We start from the raw sequence: 22,775 nt of genomic DNA on the forward strand, positions 1-22,775 counted from the left end.
AGGAGCTTAACAGCTGAGAAGGCATACATAATCTTTGTGGTTGAGCCAAACCATAATATGTAAAGTCCAATAACCACATTTTTTTCTAGTTAAGTGAAAACAGCCAAATAAAAAAGCCAAGGCAGAAGAAGGAGCTATTTCTGAAAAATGGCAATGTTACTAACAGGGAATGAAAATTAAGCTCTTGTAGGCAGCCATACTTGCCTACAGGTGTTTATCAAGCCCCTCCACAGCAACTTCCTGGTTGATCCAATAAGGAAGTGCCAAAAACTGCAGTTCTCCAAGTGGCCACTAGTTTGCACAATAGAGCATTTTCTCATTGACCCCCATCAAAGCATAATTGAACCTATTTAAGGCCTGGTACAAAAACATTCTAGTCTGTATGTTAAAGTCATATCTCTATGACAACACTGAGGGGAGTGAATTTTTTGTACCAGGTTAGTTTTTATTTTATTGGAGGTTAAAGTTTTTGAATAATTAGGGGTGCGGCCTCTTGAGTGACAGCTAGCCGCTGGCCCTCACTTCTCCTTGGAGGTATACGTCAGACAGACAGACGTATGTCCCTCCCCCCCCAAGTTACATCAATGAACTTTTTTAGTAGGAGGAAATGAGGAGGAGTCAAAGTCTGACAAGATGCCGACTCGATGGGCATGCTACCTCCATTTTTTAATACAGTCTATGATATTTATCTATGATGATTAACTGGTCCGTTGACCTTAGTGTCAAATATCAAAGGTAATCACAGAAGAAAAAAAGAAACCAAATCACTGTAGTTCCCAAGTTTCCACACTTGAGCCCTGCATATCCTGTGGCTTTTTTGGCTCAATGACCTTTGACCTAGTGAGACTATTTCTAGATCCACAGCTCATCCCCAGAGAAGTATGTGGTAATCACATATCAACATGTGTGGGGGGTGGAAATTATGTCGGGGAGCGCTGTTCGGGGCTTATTATTCTTGATCCCATTGTGGTAAGTTGCACTTTGTTTTGGAACACAATTCCCAAGTTTGTGAAAGTAGCAGAAATCAGTAGACGTACATCGACTTACAGTATACTAAAGCTGCGTTCAGACAGGCCGAAGCACTGTAGGAAAGCCTGCTCATCTGAATAATTGCAAGGTGGGCGAACAGAAAAGTTAAAAAAGTTTTCTTGATATCCTTCCATAGTTGTAAATCCTGTGCCATAGTATGATAAGCCAGTGTGCACTGTTTTGGTGTCTGATAAAGCTTCATTTATCTGTTTCTCAAACATGGACTTAATGGATCAGATTTTATGTCTCACTTGGAAACCTTTTAAGGCAGCACTGTTTTCAGTCTGAAAGCCATTGCATCAACATTTACTGCTGTGTGTTAAAAGCTCAGGGTCTCAAGCGTTAAAGAGAGGGCTGTTTTTGGCCTTTCCAACGTATCTTATTTTTAGGGAAGTAACTGTAGTGCTCCAGGTGCTTACAAAGCAGAATTTGTGATTTGGTGTTTATCTTTGTATTTCTGCACAAAATCACATTTGTTTTGGTGGTCTGGAAAACATGTCCTTGCCTCCAAAAGCTACAGCATATTGAATATTTCATGAAGTCGGTGTGTAGAGTCCCGGTTTTTAATGAGGGCTTGCTGAACCTGTGCTGCACTTTAGCTCCATTCCCATTTTTTATTTATTTTTTGCTGTTTCAGGTATTGTTCGTGGGATTATTTGCCAACTGAATTGTTCTAGAGATGGGAGCAGGCATGAGTCACAATCCCGTAATTTGACATTTTTATGCCTTTGTCAAAACTAAAAACAAATGTATAATAAGTATAAAGTGTATGCAACATTTAAAAAATACTCCTGTGAATATCTCCTCCTTACACTGGCAAAGATTGCCCCTCAAAAACACAGTTCAGTAATACAGTAATAAAGAGTAGTGATATCGAGGGTTTACGTGCACGTGAGAATGGGCTCATGTCAAGATCATGGATTTCCAGAATGCCAGCCCCCGTCTGAGCAGTCTCCCTGGCATCCAGGACACGCATTACCATGGCAATCATACATCAGATACTCAGTCTCTCTCTCTCAAAATTGCCTCCCGTCACAAGATGCCTCTAGTCTCTTTTCCCTCCAATGCTGCCCCAAAACATAAAAAAAGGCCCTTCCCTCCTGATGATAATGGATCGTAATTTGACTTAGATTATGATTTATCAGATGCTGCTGATGCTTCCGTCGGCCAGTGTTACAGAGCTCTCTGAAAATTGGAATCATTACAAGTGAGACGTCCATCCGTCACCCCCCAGTCGCCATGACGGAGAGAAAGAGAGAGCGCCATACGAGCTGGACTAAGATGCCTTCCCTAGAAATTAGACTGCTCCAATTTGATTTCCTTTTTCTCTCTGTGTCAATCTTCCTCCTCTCCCCTTCATTTCTTCCAACACTCTCCCCTCCCAAGACCACGCCACACCAAAATGATCAGCCTGCGATAGGTATCCATCAAACCCTTACCTTTCTCACCAAAATTGGCATTGGAATTCTAATTTAGCCTCGCTCTACTTATTTCCTTCAGTTACAATCGCCTCCGCCGCAGCCCGAATGACTGCTATCTCACTATCCCTTTCTCTGTCTCGCCCCTCATTTCCCTTTCCTGCCTTTAAAGGGTGATCCATGCTTCTGTCATAGAAGAGATGAATCCTTTCTTCGGTTGCTGTGAATAATGTCGTATTTTCCGAGCCCTAACGACAGATCATTGTGGCAGCTGGCTAATTTAGGCTGCGTTGTGTAATTCAGTCTTTGATACATACATGGATGAATCTGCTTTCTTTAGCCTTTATGACTTTAGTGCATCCAATAGCTTCAAAGTCATTATTACAGTTCCTTTCAGCAGATTTTATTTTCCCTGATATTTAAACAAGAAAAAATACCAGTTACTGTATGTAGGCTTGCTTTGCGGGATTAATGTGCCAATGCGTATAAGTCTGAAATCTGTCAGGTCATTCTTTAATTTGCAAGGGGCGTTTTCACCTATGCAGACCAAAATGCCTTTTAACACAATTAGATAGACCTGCAACCAATCAGAGCAATGAAACGACATAGCGCTGAGTGAAGCATGCAAGTTGGCAAGGTGCTTGGTCCGTTTTAGAGCAGAAAAATAATAGAAATAAGAGAAATAGGCAGTACAGTAACAGAATCCTGAATCATATACGATCAGTGCTGCTTAGTTTGACAGTTTGATCAGAGTTTTGTGAGCCTGCTAAGCTGCACTGGACAGAGAACGCCAGTCAGTAGCTACGTTTGGTGATTCAATTCTATCATAAAGTTCCTCTGTCAGTCATCATCTTAAACCTCATGTGAGATAAATGGTTATTCTTGGTCTGCACAGGGTCAGGTCTGCTGGAAATCTGTCTGAATGTGATGGGGGCCAGACCTACTGTATGTGCCAAAGCAAATTAAACATGAGCTCTGCAGATTTGACTGGTTTTTAGGCTACCAATTAGGCTAACTTGGGCCAACAGCAGTCTTCTACCTTGTAAGTCTTAAGTTAAAGAAAATATAGCCATACTTGGTCATTTATATGTTTTATTCTAGCTCATGATGTCCTCGTTTGACATTAAGTAAGTAAGTAAAGTGTATTTATCGAGCACCTTTCACAGATAAAAATCCCCAAAAACACACCTTTAAACACTGACTTTGAAGTGACCACTTAGGTCCCCCGCATCCTGACAAAAACTAAAGCTAAACCTTAAATATTTGACTCCATTCTTTCCTCAACTGCCTCAAACAAAGAAGGAATCTTACAGTGAAACTGTGACGATCTGCCAGCGTGAGAAGCCAAAGAACTTTAGCAAATGTCGTTTTAGACTGAACTTTATTCATGAGCATGAAAAAGTCAGGCCTTGTTATCAATGTTGAGTTTAGCTGAGACCTCATAAAAATGTAAAAAAAGAAAGTGGGACTCTTTAATGCCTCCGTAATCCACTGCTGATAAGACAGCACACTCACCCTGCTGGTTTTAAAACTCCCTCCTCTTCCCCTCACTCCTTCATATCACTTTAGATGCCCAAACAACTCTGCCCATAATTTGCACAACCTGTAGGAAAACACAGCTCTTGTGGGCACAGGCAGGTTGAAACTAGTTTTCCCTCCTCTAAAGAGTTGTTAAAGCACCACTACAAGTTAATGGGCTAGAGGAGCCTACTTTACTGCCATGTTGACACAGAAAGGAATAATTAGTAGGGTGCAATGCTGGCTGTGGTAAAGCCGTTAGCTCAGAAGACCTTTTATCCAAACCTTGTTGCCTGGTTACAGTTTCCCCAGGTGACTGAATGTGCTGAATCATGGTTATAGGCTGTGAATCACAAAAACTAGTGGTCTGTAAGCATTAGTTATGATTGGTGAGATGGTAACGGCGTTTTGAAGCTCAGATACATTACAATAAGTGGCTTATCTGACAGCACAGATCTGTCCATTGATTGATCGAATGGTGTGCTGTGATGGATGCTGTCTGCTGTTAACCCTCAAGTCAGTGTCAGTGTGAAGGGGAGAGAGCAATGAAGCAAGGTGCGATAGAGACAGTAAGAGTGTGTGTTTATATCTGTGTGTGAGATGAATAGAGAGAGGGACTGAGACAGACGTGAATTGAAAGCAAGACATGTCTGTTGAGTATGTATGTGGTGCATGAACATTTGCACAGATTCATATATGCTTGAGTTTCGCCCTCCATCACCTGCTTGTCCTGCTTTAGCTGCTTGCCTTTATTATGTTTCCCTACAAGGATCGTCTGTCAGTGATGGATGAGATTAAACTCTGTTTTGTCACCGTTGCATCAAAACACAACAACTGCGGTGGCTTCTCAGATTGGGAGCCAGTGTTAACATGAATACGATCAGACATCCATTTACTTATTTAGTATTCCAATGCTGCAAACTGCAATTCAGTGGGTGAGATGAGGATACGGTTTACAGAGAAAAAGGATATCATACATAAAGAATATTCTAAGGAAGAAGGGCAATTTGCTGTGGTAGATAGACTTGAGATAGTTTTCTTTCTTTGACACTATTTTAAGACCAGTTTGACTTGGTGGCGAGTACCATACTTGCCAACCCTCCCGATTAACCCTTTAAACCCCAGATTTTCTTTGTAATCTCTCGGTCCCCCCCCTGTTTTCCCCCCATATTTCTCCCTCTTTACATTACATGTAACATTTTCACTCTGTTTTTCGTTGTTTTGTTATCACAACCTGTTTCTGGCAGCACTGTCCAAGTTGCCGTGCGCGTTAATCTGCGGTTGGTTTGTGGCTGCGGTTACGTGAAATAACATACATACATACAAAATGCGGAAAAAATGAATAACATTCTCCAAAATGTAAACATAGCAGAAAGTGGATCTGTTACTCTGCTGGGTGCATTTACATACAAGGAACACAGCACTTAATTGATCATATCAGATCATTTAAATTTACTAGTGCTTCCTCTGTCAAGTTTAACTACAGTTTTTAGTTTTTCTGCTAAAATATCCCACAATATTGTCTGCAGTGACATTACTATGTGGAATCTCTGACTGAAAGCAGTGGCTTGCACAGACTCTTGAAGGGACAGGGGGAAAAAATTAATACAATTAATGAATAAATGAAAACTGATGAATATTAGTTCACGCCAGAGGGGCGGATGAGAATAAGCAGTCAAGCATTTAACATACAAATGTTGTTTCTGTGTACTTTTTTTACTTCATTATTATAACAATCATTTTGTTATTTTCGTTCTTTAAACGTCACCAGAATGCCTCATACTCTCTTCCAACCTACTTTCTTCCCTGACATCTTCCCAGTGATGTTTTGCAGTGCTTTGAAAGTCAGACTGCTTCTTCCTTTGTTACTGTGCAAACACAGCCATTACTCTAACGACTGCATGATGTGTCTCTAACTAAACGCTGGTTCCATGGCTATCTGTTACCATACCAACAGGTCATGAATGAACACAATGGAGCAGGTACCACTGATGTTGTCAGCCTTGACAAAACACATTGTTGAGTCACAGTAACAGATTTTTAGACGCTTGTTTTACGTTGCATCTCATAGCATTAGATCCAACACAATCTCCCCTCATTTTAATCTTGACGTGGAGTTCAATCTCACAACATATTAGAGAAAACGTATTTCGCTGCATCTGTAGAGAAATGGGATTGGAGTTCCTGCTAAACCACATGTGAAATGCACCTGCAGATATTACAGTGATATATTCAAATGTGACTCAAACCGCACAATCCAATAGGGATTTGAGTAATGAAACTTAAATGGACCCACATAGGACAGTGTGCTCCCCACCTTTGTTAAAAGTAGGGCAGGATTACAGATATAAGGAACGCAGTCCAATTTATTTGCTTGTAATCGAGCTGGCCAACATCGATATGCTGCTGTGTGCAAGCATGAAATTGTCCCATGAATTAAGAGGAGGTATATTGCTGTGTGCCACGCCATTATTGCCTCCAGTGGCGCCATAGCTTGAAATCATAGAGCAGTTACCCATCTTGCTTTAAACATGTGTGTTTATGTGTTCGTGCATTAATACCAGTCAAATACTATATTACCATCTATGACATTTCTGACCAGCAGGGCCCCTGGAAAAATAAAAATGCCCTATAAAACTGAAAACCAATTAAATTCAATCCGTTCCGTCGATGGATTCCAATGTTTACTGTCTGCTTTGCACAAGTGTTGACACCCTGTGGGATTACTAAGGCTCAGAATGAATGCTACTGTAATTTGCAGGAAGGGATCTGTGTGAGGGTTCATGCGCTGCACAGAATTAATCTTTTTTCCTTTTTTTTTTTTTTACAATAGTGGCTTGAGGAAAACACAAAATAGTTACTTCCCAAAACAATGCATATCCCTTATGGAGTGAAACACACAAAGTTTGTTAGGCAGTGTTTCAAAAATGCAAATGCTTTTAAAAGTTAAACTCTTAAAGGGAGGAAGAAGAAAGACATTCCAGCTGTACTTGAAATACTGAGAATAAAACAAGTGGGCTTGGATTGCCTCCACACGGACTGCTCCCCAATATGTGAAATACTAATGTTTTGTGACGGCCACATGCACACGCAGCTAACCTGACTCCGCCAGATGGTTTCATTCTCATTTGCTCAGCATATCCATCTGGAAATTTCATTTGTAGATCTTTTTGGAAGTGGCGAAAACACTGGTTGCTGAAATTTCCCACCTTGGGATCAATAGAGTATTTCTATTCTATTCTATTATTGGATAAACCATCTGTCTATCACCAACATACGAGCCAAATCAGCCAATCAGATCAGTGAAGCGTATGACGTACTAACAGCGTCGATAAACATGTCGGTGAAGGATATTTTTTTGTAATGCGAATTTACGTATAAAAGGCACAATTTCAGGTGGATCCAAGATCCAAGAGAAAGAAGAATTAGCTAACGACTTGCTCGATGGCTACGCTCATCTCATCCGTGGAAGCCGCCATGTTGTAAACACTGCACAGTCGCTTCTTGTTTCGTCGCACTTAAATACGCCTCAACAGCAACGCTGATTCGTTTCGCTTGGCAAACTCCTTCATATTTTCCTGGCCGGACCGGCTAACCAAACAAAGGAACAGTGAAGCTCGGATTACAACACACACACACACACACACACACACACACACACACACACACACACAGACCTCTCTGCTAAGGATGCAATTACTCCACCATATTTTTACATAGCAGATATTTGCTACCATATTAATGTTCTGAATGTTGAATACTCCTTTAACACTATTGTTTCTCCGTAAGCCTTCCGTCAAAGCATCATGCCAACTCTAATATCAACTGTTGAACAAGCAGAAACTAATTTCCAGTGATTCATCACACATTACCGTAGATCCTGACTAATTAGTCAATGAATAACGTGTATTCAAATCAACCTACATTTCTCTGTGGAGCTTGTTGTTAACGCTGCCCAGAGACTTATCCTCCCTGGTAGTATTTCTCCAACTCAACTTAAGTGCCACATTTCTCTCCCGATGAACACGCGCGCACAAAAACACACTCGGCCACTAAGCTTGGCGCAGCATGTTGGCGCCGAGCCAGTGCTGTGCCCTCTGAGAAGAGAGCGGTTTGATCCGAGCCAGGCCGCGAATGTGCATGTGTGAGGGTTACAGAACATGTTAGCTAGATTCATTAGCCTCTTAACTTCCCTGTCAACACGAGCTCTCACTTAGAATGAGGAATTTTGCTCAGCTGTTTGTCTCCCTTGCATACTGATTTGTTTGTGCAGTTTATCAACATGCAGTCCCACTTTATTCTTACTTAGTCGATTGACATAAGGAGGCAAATGCCTGCAATTTGATAATGAGTTGCTAAGTGTGGAGATATTGTATTGATTGGTTTCTAATTGCTATGTTTCTTGCAGATCAATTTGGCTCTTTCCATGTTTCAGGGTTAAGCCTGTAATCCAGAGTAAAAGCAGCATCGGGTCAATGAGAGCCTGGATGGCCTCAGACTCAACAGACACAGTGGCCTTTTGGCCCCACTAATCTCTCCACTGCATCAACAGACACCAGGAGGCTGTGAATAATAGAAGTATCCAAGCTAAAAAAAATGTAACCTTTTGTGTCCAAGAGAGATTGACTAAACATGCATCAACTCGCCCCTATACAGTATGTATTAACCAACTTCATTGTAATAATGTAACATCATCAAAGTAGCTGTGATCTGGATATTAAATCAAAAACAGCAGCTTTTAGCTTACAGTTTTTTTGTTTTTGTCTACTCATTTGTTATTTGGTGTCATGCTTTTACAAGTGTCAGGCCCACATTGGCTTATTACACACCAATACAGTCACAGTGGTGAAACAACACTTGTTAGTGTAACTTATTATAGAAAACGATACATTTTAAGCAATAATTTTCTCCTCTCTGAAGATCTACAAATAAAATCTGCCACAAAAAAGGCTCCATTCCCAAACACAACTCAATAGTGTTATGACTATCCAACCAGCAGACATTTTATGACCAAGAATAACTGTTAAATCATCGTCTGTGCATGTAAAAACATTACATGGTCTTCATCCTCGAACAAAAATAACACCTTCCCTCCTTAAGGAGAGACTTTCACCCATATGAACCCCGTACGATGTCAGGAGAATCAGATGTGGACATTATCTGGAGTTTCCGACAACACAACTGGAGATTCTGTTTCAGCCTTCCTGGAAATACTCTGTTTAGTTTAGATGAGTGGTGACTCCTGGGTAGAGCGTGCAGGAGGGAGCACATGATGTCGGTTACACCACAGTGATAGAGACGGTTCATAATGTCTCTCGCCGTTCCTTGAATGTGTCTGGGGATTTCAGCATGCGCCCTTACTGACAGAAGTTCCCCAATCTCGTGTCTCTTCAGTTAGACATTAGCCTTGCGTCTTTATGTAAATCAGCTTTCTTCTTTATCCTCGGATGTTTGATTTCTTCCGGTTTGAGCACCTGCATAATAGGAACCTCATCAGCAAGCCCCCCTTGCTGTCAGTGAATACACCAGAGAATGAGCGGCTGTACTTACACACAGACTTTGTACTAGAGGTACACTCGGCGCAATGACTCAGACATTAGACATAAGATGGACATACATCCCTGCTGGGTCATGTCTTAATAACTTCAGGTTTGCTGTGGATGTGTAATTGGGGCTTGTGTCTATGGTTAAGGGTTGTGTACTTTAACGCAAATGAACACACAACACCATTCTATACATTTATGTATAGAACGGTTGTTACACTGTAGTCTGGTTTGAAATATACACTTTCACTTCACTAAGGTCCAAAGATGTCCATGCAAAATGTCCAAAGTAAAGATCTTTCTAGTATTAATCTGTTACTAATGAACAGAAACAACATCTATCCCAGATTAGTGTGATTGCCTGAGGAGGCAGGCTCATCTTTGTGGCGTTGCTGCAGTAAATAGCAGGGATGTTGCCATATAGCAGCTCACAGATGGAGTGTTAGCCACCAACACCAGTTAGCAAGGACATCAGTCTCCCTCCTAGCTGTCTGTGAGCCTTCGATCAATAGACCTGGATTATCATCTTCAGCATCTCAGTCCATTTTTCACAGCAGAGAAAGGCTCCACCAGCTGCTCTCTCTTTGTCAGAGGATGTAGGGCCTAGTTCCCTGCATCTGATGAGATTACAGAAACTAACCGCCACAGCTGCTGCGTTCAGGGGTGACACGTATTCACGACATTCGCTGTTTTCTTACGATGTGTATCGGTATATCAGTAAATGTTTATTTAAGAGGCTGGCGAGCTAGTCAGTACAATAGTCACATTTGAGATGGGAATCCCATGACTACCCATGCTTAATTAAATGTTTCATTAAGACAGTGGCTTTTAATTAAAAAGTTGATTATTATGAAATGAGAATTATTGGCGAATTAAATAGATAGGATATCACTGAATACAATTTGTGTGTTATTGAGAGTGAGGCGTGATTTATTATGAATCAGTAATGTTGAGATAGACTTTGATAAGATTTAAGACACTGAAATGTCTTGGCTGGCCTTGCCAATAGTCTTTCATACAGAGCTGAAGCACGGTGCATGCTAGGGATGCTGCTTTCATCTGAGACCCTGAAGTGTGAACCAACAACGCTGCTCTTGTATCCTCAGGGTCAGCCCACTTGGAAATACTCGCCAGAAGGGCCCTCATCACAAAACAGACACAAGATCCACTTGAATCACTCCACCATGTAGGCCTCAGCACTCCGCTGTGCCATACATGCTCAGACGGTCTTTTTGGACCAGCTGGTGGCGAGTGGGGAGTATTCCAGCTGTTTCTTTTTACTGCCCCACCCCAAAAAAAACATGCAGACACCCCCAGCTTTGAATTTGTTTCAAGGGCGTGTTGATCCACTAAAAGCCCCCAAATCCTCTAAATGAGGAAGAATGAGACTGTTGTTAAATTTACGGCCATGTACAGTTGGTGGTAGGTCTGAAGGATGCTCATACAGGCATGGGAAGAACACCCTGTGTGAATGATGCCATTCATTTATTATCCACAGGATTATGACTCTGCCCATCAGCTGCCTCTGTCACTCACTGTACACCGCCCCATAGAGGCCTCCCCTCTATCTGTTGGCATGCTTTGATTGAGCTCCATGGAAGCAGCGTTGATGTCACAGCTGATTTTGAAGTGAAGGCAAAGATCTGATAAATCCTGTTAGTTGGGAGTTCCTTCCTCCTCTGTGCTAAATGGAGCAAGTATTTCCTGGCTGTCATTAACTGCTTTAGTCATACTGTTTTAAATCTCTGTGTTTTACCATGTGTCTTTAGAATATATTGTGGCTTTGTGCTTCTGAGATTGAAGTCTGGCCACACTGCAGACTCCTCAAGTCTCAGAAATGCACCCTCCTTTTCAGGTTTACAGAATAACGCCCGATCTCAGCCTCACATGTAGGTCTTGAATTCATACTTTTGGCCTTGTGACTATCAGAAATAGTAACATTGCTCACACAAGTTAACTGCCTAGATCTAGGATCATGGCACCATCTTACAGCAAACAGCCAGGTGATCACGTTTTAAACAACCCTTCAGATTAGCCAAATGTATTTGCAAGACAAACCCAAGGTCAAATTATTTCATAAACTGTCCCTCCCCCCAAGCATGCATCACAACAAACGTCCTACTTCAAAGTAAAGCAAAGTGTCAAAAATAAGACCCAGACTTTGCTAATCTAGAATCTCCTTTGTTTGCCTGTTCTGTTCTGTGCTTCATTAGATCGTAGTGTAGCAGTGTGGTTCTGAAGTCAAAGTCTGCCCACAATGCAGACATTACATCTTCTCAAAGCTCCCTCCTTCCTGCGCGGAAGACCCAATGCAGACAGCTTTTTTCAGGGGCCAGCCCGACCATGAAAGGCAGGGTGCATCTCAGCGTAAACAGCTTTGCTGGCAGCCCAGTCAGCAAGCCACAGTTCTGTTATTGAGTCCCAGAGACACTCCACTCAACAAAGCCACACAGTGACCTTTTAGCCTCATACAGCAGTGCTAGATATTGAGTGAGCCTGTCCAGAGGATGAAGCTCATCTCAAACTAAATCTCAGCCCGATGTTCTTCCCTCTGGGGTTATATTGCAGTACAGTTGTATTACAGTGTTGCTCTTTCTTTGATTGATTCACTGTGTTTTGTCAAAGTAGAAGATTGAAGATCTTTTGATCTCTTCATTCGAGTCTCTCGGGAAGGATTCTGGTATATAGACGGGTATAGGTTGCCTTAATGTTGATATACTTTTGATAACAGGGTTGAGTGATCGTCTTAAAAGAGGGAACATCTTCAAAATTCAGACTGAATCACTGTGTTTCTTCATAGTGTGGACCTACTTGATCTTTGGCAAACTAACAAATTCTCATTCTTCTCAATTTTTTAGTTTTTTTTTTGTTTTTTTTTTACACACACTTGCCTGTTAACCATCATCAGATATGAACCTCTGCTTCTGTTGAAGCTGGCATTAAGGCTCTGACCCGTAGCCAGAGGGTCACACATGTACCTCCTATCAGGTCAGCTGTGTTCTGAAGAGGCCAAGCGGCTGTGTTACATTTCATGGAGATTAGCAGGATCACATATGACAGGTTCCTGGACTTTTACAAGGCTGACTAGCTCTGGCTTTTCCATTGTGTGTGTCTGGAGTTAATAGCTGGCTCAGTTGGTGCTGCTGCTGTGGTTTAGGTTATAGCATTATAAACCCCGCTATCTGATTGTTTTGTGGGGAATCAAATTCATTTAGGCAGTAATATACTTTGACCTCCATAAAGATAAATTGATATTCTAGTCATATTTAAACCCTGCTGTTTATGTCATAGCCTAGCTAATATGGATGAGAGTTTTTTTCACATGCACATCCCGGGTTTTTCTTTTTGTTTTTTTAAGCTATGTGTTGTGTTTGCATTTGAATTGTATCCCTCAACAAATTCAATTCAGAACTTTCTGGTTTTATTTTCTGGTTTTCCTATGTAAGCAGGAAAAAGGTTCGTGAACTTTGAGACTGGAAAGAGTTGCAGGTTTGAGCCTTTTGAGTTTTAGAGATAGGAAACTCTCCAGGAATTTCCTGGTGGAGTCAGAAAGTTGAAAAGTGGATTTTAGAGTCAATGTTCCCCCGCTGGTCCTTCATTCACCAACCCTGAAACTTCTATTCTCTCTCACACACACACACACACACACGTGGAAAAATGTGTTAATTATTTCCCTCTGTAGGAGGCCATGTATGTAACACTAACCTGTCTTCTCCTTTATAACATTTCCAATATTTCTCTTCATCTATGATCTTAGGGACTAGCTGAAACTTCTTTTAGGGAAAAACTCCCTAAAAATAAAAAGAAACCTTTACAGACGCTTGTAAACAATAAAAACTTGTGATGTATGCATGGAGTGTCCCGGTTCAGTCCACTTTGAGTCATGACTAGGGATAATAATTGAGAACCGGTTCAAGGTGAGAACTGGTAACAAATTGGAGTCAGATTTGTATTCTTCTGAGCTTATCAATTTCACAACAATGATGTCAAACTCACACGCTGCTGGAAACTTGCAACATCATGGGCCTTAACTCCGGGAAGGCCATGTCTCTGACACTCACGGGCGCCACTGCTTCCCATCCCAAATGTCCATTACCAGGGGTAATAATAACTTCTCTTTGACTCTCAAAAAAAAACTGTGTAGGCTTTTTTTCCACAAAGAAAATTGATCAGGAATCAGTAAGGGTATCTATTAAGCAGACTTAATGCTTGGCTGACCCTATAAGCAGAATCAATACCGACATTGGTATCAATAAAATCTTATTAATTCCTACCCTAGTCAGGACTGAGTCTAAAATGACTGAACTTTCCCAAAACTAAGCCAATAAACTACAGGACGAGATACAAAGTAATGTCCCTGTCTGTACAGAGTTACTGGGATGACAAAAGATTTAGAGTCATCTGCAGGACCTCTAAATGTACATGCTTTAACGCCCGTGTTTCACATGCAGTTTTTTTCAGTGTTGGAATACCTGAAAAAGTACTGAGGTCCAGAAAAAAATATCAGTACATTTAGGGCGCACTCACACTGGTCAAACGCACTAGGCTCTACCTGAAAAACCTGTTTTGGCCCGGTTCGGAAGGACAGTTTGAGTGCACCCTTAGTTCAGAATGGAATCGAATAAATTCTTGATCCGGGGGAACATTTGAGACTCCATAACTTGTAATATAGTTACAGTTAGCACATAGTTGTGAGTGACCAGCAGAAACCAGTGGGTTTGTTCAGTGTACCATGAGAGGGTTACACTGAAAGCAGCATTGTTTGATCTGAGCACCGCAGGGCTGCAACAGACAATAGCAGTGCAGTAGTTGAATGATATGAGGCCGGTGGGGGTGGGGGGTGTTTTGGTACTGCTCACCGTTAACCACTAGTCTTTGTTCATTGTGATGAATAATACATCAGAGGCACATTAGTTTGATTCATACTGCTGTTGGCTCCGCTGTAAGCCCGCTCTTGGCTCTGCCCTTACTTATCACGTTTTATCTGACTTCAACATATCTGGGTTGCTTTTCCAGTGTCAACTGTGCATTTGATCAATTCATAGACAAAGCCTGTTTGGACGTTAAAGAACTTCATCCTGCGGGCCATTTCCGCCAGAGCTGATGGAACCAGGTCACTTGTTCACAATGGACCTCTCACACTCATCAATCTTTCCCCCTCCTCCTTTCTCTCTCCTCTCTCCCCAGTAACCGGCTAGCCCCTAGCAACCACGACCGGATACAGAGGCTGAGGCAGGAGTTCCAGCAGTCACAGACCATCCCGGATGACCCTGACGACCGCAGGAGGACCTATAGCTTCGAGCAGCCCTGGGTGAGTGTCTGAAACGAGGGGAGCCTGTAACTCAAACCCACAGCCGGCCGGAGAAGATGGCCAGACTGTAAGACTGTAATGTCAAGAAACGACCTCGACCAGACCAAGAATCTGCACGTGTAACTTCCAGTGCTAGCCTGAGGAGAATGTTAACAGTGCTGGCACCAAACAGTACCTGCGGCTAACTGGAGTATGGTGCTAACCACCACTAACCCCACTACTACCATCCATGAACAAGACTGATGATATCACCCTGTCCCTACTAGGATTACCATTAACCTCCATGGGCCTCCTTGGCTAACTGTGCTAATGCTAACACCCCCTCACCCTCCGATCACTTGCATGCAGGAGTTTGCACACCTCCTGACGCAACCGTCACTAACCCCATCCACCTGTCACAACCTACTCCACTCATCCATCGTTCCTGTTTCTGTCTGTCAGTCATCCACACCACCCACCACCTCATGGACTTTGTCTTCACATTGTGTACCGGGGTCTCATCTGTAAACCCTTTGTTTTAACTGTGCCTTTTTTTACACTTTCAAGGTAGGGCTGTGTCCATTTTAACTGACATTTATTTAATTTGAAGCTTCACTGGCTAAGAACAGAGATAATTAGTGCACGCGGCAGAAACGAGGGGTAATTATAAGCGAACAAAACCTGAAAGCAACATTTTTTGGGGTGATGAAATCGCTTGTCATATTTTTAGTATTTATTTTAGTCCTCGCTGCTTCCTTGCACTGCAGCTTAAGTGTACTTGGTTTTACATTGTTTTGAATAACAAATTAGGATGATCATGAACAGTTAGCTGTAGCAAATTTTAAATCGTGAATACCAGAATTTACTACATTTTTCTAATTGGTAGCATCTCTGTGCAATGTTTATTATATTATTGTTTTACACACTAAAGGAGTCATTTTCACCACATGCCTCTTGTGTTGGACAGCACACATTTTGGTCAATTTCACACACATTGTATCATAACATATCCTAATACAAACACATTATGTCACAATGCATATTGTTCTAATTAATATACGTTAAGGTGAGAAGTGACACAAATGTGTGTTGGCCCAACTCAGACGCTAGGTATGTTGTCAATGACGTCCTTTACAACAACTAATATGAATCGCCCTTGTTGGTTCTTTCTCTATACAAGGTCATTTTGCACACACACAGCTGCGTTTTTGTATATTTCTGTATGAACTCTTTTTACTGCTGATGTCTACACTACAATTTTCCACTGTAGCTTGGTGTGCTATGGGAGAATTTGGTCCTATGATTTATAATTGAAATGAAATGATAAAGTGAGAGCTCACGAATCAAATAATCTATGCTCTGGTCTTTCTTTTCTAGCTGATATATCCAATAAAAATGTATTGCTTCCTTTGCATTTGTCAGTATCAACCAGAGTGGTGCGTTTTTAATGGACTCGACAGACAGGCGCACATTCCTACTTCCATTGTACGGCAAAAGCAGGACAGTGTGGGAAAGAAGAGCGCAGGTCACCTCTCCCTTTGTCTCTAAACAACCCAGCGTGCTCTCAATTAAAGAGCCCAACAATACGGCAGCATTATGTTTGTTTACATCAACTGCGAGGCATTCGCTATTGTCACAGGTCTCCTTTTCCCATGAAAACTCTTAATTAGGTGATCCACACTCTAAATGTTTGTGCTTCCATCAGTTTCCAAAGAGAGCTTCTCGACATTTTAGGATTCCTTTCTTCAAATGAAATCCCTGGAAACCAGTTTTCTTACTCATCCTTTTGCTGCAAACAATGGGTCCTACATACTTTGCTAGTTATACGTTAGAACCATACTTGTGTTTTGGGCTGCTCTTAGCTCGTCGGTTTGAAGTTGGAAAGAAATATCCACATACTAACCAGGGCCAAATATATAAAAATGTATATAGCTGCAGTTTGGTACCGTGGAGTATAAACACGTTTTTACAAAACCAACATTTAAATGTCAAGCCATACTAGAACTCAAACACTCCGAAATTGTCAAATAATTATTTAAATTAAACAAGATTGTAAACGGTGGTGTGGTGGTTAGCACTGTCGCCTAACAGCAAGAGGGTTCCTGGTTCGAATCCTAGCTGGGGCCCTTCTATGTGGAGTTTGCATGTTCTCCCTGTGTCTGATCAAAGAATAAGTGAACAAGATTGTAAATCTGACCACAAATTCAATCAATATGTGCTTGACTGTTGATGCTACTAAAGTCAGAAAAGAAGAAGAAGAATTACTTTATTTATCCCGCAACGGGGAAATTGAATCTTTTCACTCTTATTATTAATCATGTTACACACACAGGCCCGAAAAACACACACATGCACAGACAGGACCTATACATTCAATTAAGGAGAGATGTTAGAGCAAAAGTATTGAGTTTCCACATATGCTGGTGTATTTTTAAAATGTTTATTCCTGTATTTTTAGGGGAACCTTCTGTGGTTCCACAGTGGTTTCAGTCGGAGGAACCCTCTAATGGTATCTTTAAAGCCCTTTTACTTGTCAGAGTGCCGCCCACACTCAGGCTTGCTATGGTAATTGCATGTTATTAGACCCATGCCCTGGCCATACTGGGGGGCCATATGGAAAATAGGAGAATGTCTCTTTGAAATTCAATTACCTTTCACATGCATATATTACATTTTGTTGCTTCATCCCAGTGATGTGCTGTGAGCCTCAAGGTGTCCTTCTTCCTAATTCACCTACAACTACCCCACTTCCAACATATGCCAGGACAGCTCTGCCTATGAGATACTGCTTACATTCCTATGCTGCATCCTACATAGCAGAATAAATGGTTCTATGAGAAAATGTTGAATAGATCCTGAGTAGGATTACAGAGGATTTTATTCATTTTGGTGTTGAAACGATGTCAAATATTTGTGCAGTTCCACAATGAAGTACTGGACAATCATTTTTCAAGCATACGTACTAAATTCCTACTGGTTCCAGATCCTCAGTTGTGGAGATGTGCTGTTTTGACCTGTTTCATATCACTGTAAATGGAATATCTCCCGTTCTTTTGTCCAGCCAACAGTCAAAACCAAAAGTGAAAACATCATCTTTTATTCCAAGTAATAAACAAATCATTCGATTCATCTAATAAAATAGAGAGATTATAAACAATCATGATTTGACACACTAATCCATCCAGAATTCACTCAAACAGTGGGAACTGAATGCCAGACCTGTTAATGCCTTATCATACGAATTCAACGGATATCTCTGAACAGCCATTAAATGTGGAGCACTAATGATGGTGCCAGGCTTGGACATCCAAACCTCATGCTCACCTCTTCATAGCAACAGTTTTCACCCTCTGTGCTTGATTGGCCCAATTATGCATTTTCAACACCAGCTGTGGTCTGAGCTGTCCGTATTTAGAATAACTAATGTCTGTTTGGAATGGGCTGATTGCTCTGCTCCTAGTATTGCTGCTAGCAGTGTTGTTGTGCAGCAGGCTGATTGCTCGGCCCCTGTAAGTACTGCTTGCAGTTTTCTTGAAAACTGCTCATACAATCAGCTTCACATGACACTGCACTCCCTTATACATCTGCCAAGTGTGAAGCTGGATTGGATGAACGGTTCTGGATATATACGAAGGACAGTCATACATTATAGTTAGTTGATGCTGCCACAGCACCAACTGTTGGCCAAATGGCACCAAATGTTTGTCATGGCCACTCAGACATCATATCTATGTCCATCCAAATGGGCTTGCATTAGCACAAAGTGTTTAAGAGATAAGACATGTTTTGTAATAGAAGCCCTGCACAGCATGAGTAAAACCTTGAGGGCCACCAACAGCAAAAATCTATGGAATATCAAAAATCATCTCAAGAGACGATCTTTACCAAATTTGGAGATGATTGCTCAAACTTTGAGGTAGAGGTATAGAAAGAAACGATTTGGATGATCATTTTAGACGCAAATGGGAGTGGATTATTTGGGTGGATTTTTGTTTCTAAGACTTGCGGTTAAAAAGTTAAAGCTCATTGTTACAGCGCCACTATCTGGCCAAATTGCACCAAACTCATCACAAAGCACGTCATTGAGTCCTCTGCAATACACCTGTCAAATGTGTAGTGGGTTGGATGAATGGTTCTCCAGATATGCCAATTATAGATGGACAGAGATCCTTGCTTTATAGTAAGGTATCTCTTTTATGTAATGGGATCCCTCTTCTGCTTCTTCCCCGTAGTTTTGGTTGCAGAAAAGGATTGTGGGTAGCAAGGTCTAATTCCATCAGGATGACTGATGCCCGCTCTCCCAGCAGCACCGCACCAGCTTTATTGCACTCATTTATACCACTATGGGAATAGAGGAGTTCATTCACTTGAAGTTGGGGGTTTAGAAAGGCCATAATATTGCCTCTTGTATTTTACTGTAACATTTTAATGCTCCTATTATCTGGATCCCTTTAGGGTATTTCTCCCCTCTGCAGTTACCGTGTTCTGACAGAGGAGCCAACATTCCTAGGAATATTCAACACTCCTAAAAAGCTAAATCCATTTTTTTCCCCATTGGCAATTTTCACTTCATACATGGAATAAAGCTAGGGGTGGTAGCTCACCCCTCCCTCTCAGTTGTCTCCCAGCCTGTCCTCCAGCTGAGCAGCAAGGCATTGGCAATCAATCCCAGAGATGATTGCCCCAGCGTTGATTTGGTGTAAAGGGGAGTGTCTCTTTAGCACTCTTAATCGTTTTATGGCCTTCCCACAAACTAATGTCCACAGTGCTCCCACCAGGATCACAGTGTGTTGCACAGCCATAAAAGTAATTACACTGACTTTTTGCTACAACTGATCCACACACAATTATTGCACACACACCACTAATGAACATCAGAGGAGGAGAAGGAGTAGTGGTACAAGTGTAGGCTGGACCTTGAGGTGGTGCCCTGCAATTCTAGTGAATTCTGTATGTGTGTGTGTGCACTCTTGTGTATCTATATCTGTAAGGACCAATTTTAGACCTTGATCGTGAAGGTCCTCACTTTGTGCTGTTGGGTTACAATCAGTTTAAGTGTTAGGCCCATATTTATAATAGGTAACCTTACAGTTCGGGGGGAGAGCGGGGGCGCAAGCCCTCATCCACATATTCCAATTTTGGGGGTAGCATCCAACATTTTTTATGACCTAATGTAACGTACAATCCGTCAGTCACACCTGCTTTATGCAGCTTTTGGCATTTGAAAGTTCGCAACTACTGCCTCCTCTTTCCATACATCAAACCGACTGCACCACCATGAGTAGATGTGTTTCTATAAACGTACTTTGATGGGCATTTTTTAGATTAATTGGTTTTTGCCTTTTTTAAAAATGGTTGATATGTTAAATGGATATGGAAAATTCCTTCTGACGTAGGTATCATTTAACTCCAATGACTAATTAGCTGAAAGGACAATTGAGACATGCCCAATAGAACTGAATTCCTCAAGACATCTCTTTATTTTTCTGTCGTAGATGTGGTTAGATGACGAGGCGACTTCCGGTTAGCAATCTCTACTTCCCCTGCTCTGTTTAATGGCGGCTCACAGCCATGTGTAGCGCCAACCTCAGACTTAACTAGTTATTTCACTCCAAACCAGTTGATGGAAACACACTTAATCCAAATTTCTTATTTGCAACATTTCAAAAGTTCACTAAAAAACATTTGACAGTTGAATAGAAACACAGCTAGTGCCTTCGAGGAAGAGAGTGCATGAACGTGAGTGCCATTGTCCTCATCTGAACTATTTGTACAAACTAGTTTCAAAGATACTGAACCCCTTTGGGGCAAGGGAAGCACAAACATACATTTGCTACCAAATAAACTTGCAGATATTTACAAATGTACAGATTACTCATCATTACGGTGCCTGTATACACACATGCAGATAGTCTGTAACCTAATAACCTGTACAGGAGGTGTTTTTCCTAAGCCTGTTTAGGGAGAGGACTGTCCCAAAGTCAACAGGCCGAGTATTGTCTCCTTCATTAACACCCACTAACATCCACTTCGTCTCATCACTACCCCTGCTCTGAGTCTCCAGCATGGCCCCTCCCTCACTTCCCCTCCCTCTGTGTGTCTGTCTCACCTTCATTTTGACCTGAGATGAGACGAGCTCAGGGTGCATCTGCCCGACTAACTGCTGGTAAGTGTCTGTGGTTTGGACTTGGGGGGGGTGGAGGGAGGTGGCAGTGTGAGATTTTGTGAGGTATCCTGTGTCGGGGACTGCTGCGGGTTTTATTGGGCTACTGTGTGGAAGCTCTGACTCCAGTTGTGGTGGTTTTCATGCTTTGAATTTGAACTGAGGGATCAGGTGTTCATTTGTTTATCTGTAAATCAAAAGTTTCTTCTTTATCCATTCATGGAGATTTATGGGAGGGGCATTTTTGTCTTCACTTAAAAGTATGGTAATAGATTTCCATTTGTTCATGCGGAGATAAGCCTTTTTTTAAATAATTAATTCCTTCCACTGATATATGAGCTCCATTAAAGCCATCACAAGTGAGACATTTAAAAGTATTGTTGCTTTTGGAGCAGCCACATTTTTTAGATGGATGAATTTACATATTTCGTCCAGGTCATCGTTAGCCTCAAAGCAACTCCCCAGGCTGGGACTGACCAGGACCAGGACCAGGCTGGGACTGCTCCAACTAACTGGTGTGAGATCCAGGTATTTAACCTCTCACACCAGTTAGTTGGACCAGTCCCAGCCTGGTCCTGGTCCAGTCCCAGCCTGGTACTGGTCCTGGTCCAGTCCCAGCCTGGTCAGATGCGTACATGAACTGATGAAGCCTCTTGGATGAGAGGTGAAACGTCTTCCTAGACAAATAACCAAGTCCAGTTGCTTTTGACTGAAGTTGCTTTGAGGACAAGTTCTTTTGACAGTTAAGCTCATATACAGGATGAAAATCACCATAACGACAGTTGATTTAAAAAACAAAACAACCCATACAATAGAAAATGTATTTAAATTTAAATGTGTCTTTTATTTATTGTTTGATCTTTATATTTAATGTACTTAATGACTTGGTAACGAGTAGGGTTTGTTCGATGAAACATGGCTCATCATGGTTTGTTTCTATGGATGTAAGTTTTTATTGTTGGATTTTAATTCAAAATGATTAATGTTAATATAAAGTGCACCAAAGGTTATACTTAAATAAATGTTTTAAATGTGGAAGACCAATAAAAAGATGAACAAACGACATAAAACAGACAGATCTGCTTAATCCACATGAAACCTCTAATTTCACAAGTTGGAGTGTCAGCTCCTCTAACATCTCTCATTCGATCTCGCATTAGCACTGCAGGCGGTTCAATGTCATCAAAGTTTAACTGAATACTGAAAAGTCATCAGTTTTTCTTGAACTCTGTGTAATATTTCCAGCAGTCCCAGAGCCATATTAGCTCTATCACAGAACAAGAGCCTGTAGTGTAGCTGTACACTGTTATGTTCCTCCTAGAGCAACACTAAGTTAGTGCTGCAGTTTTAAAGGGTCTGTTCACCCAAATTACAAAAAACACATTTTTCCACTTGCCTCTAGTAATATTTAGCCATGTCTTCAGAACATGTCTTTCCAGAATCATTGCCACCATTACTCAGGATAAAAGAATATATGCATAATATAAATGTTCCCATCCAGTACATATTTAATATTGACAGATAGATGGAAAGAGAATGATCACAACGGGGGCAACAGAGATAACTGAGCTGCCATCTTGCTGTTTTCAGTCAAACACCAGCAGCAACGGTCAGGGTGGGTACAGCCAGCCGGGTCGCCACTCGGTGTCGGTTGAGGTCCAAATGCAGAGGCAGAGACAGGAGGAGAGAGACTCGTTCGCCCAGGCACAGAGACAGTACAGCTCCCTACCACGGTAAGAGTGACGAGAGAGAGAGAGAGAGTGTTTGTGTGTGACAGGCTTAATACTATGTCATGTCTGATGTTTGTTTCTGTC

The 22,775-nt window shown here is 41.6% G+C and overlaps 1 protein-coding gene across 2 annotated transcripts in view; it reads left to right on the forward strand.

Moving 5' to 3' along the window:
• The window catches only part of pard3ab (par-3 family cell polarity regulator alpha, b), a 262,720-nt gene that overhangs the window by 234,168 nt on the left and 5,777 nt on the right, over positions 1-22,775 (forward strand). For both annotated transcript variants that reach the window (XM_083928368.1, XM_083928369.1), the window contains 2 exons: positions 14,696-14,819; positions 22,552-22,694. In XM_083928368.1, coding sequence (XP_083784494.1) covers positions 14,696-14,819; positions 22,552-22,694 — 267 coding nt within the window. The remainder of the gene's footprint in view (positions 1-14,695; positions 14,820-22,551; positions 22,695-22,775) is intronic.

This window comes from Echiichthys vipera (genome assembly GCF_963691815.1).
Source record: "Echiichthys vipera genome assembly, chromosome: 15".
NCBI classification, from domain to species: domain Eukaryota; kingdom Metazoa; phylum Chordata; class Actinopteri; order Perciformes; family Trachinidae; genus Echiichthys; species Echiichthys vipera.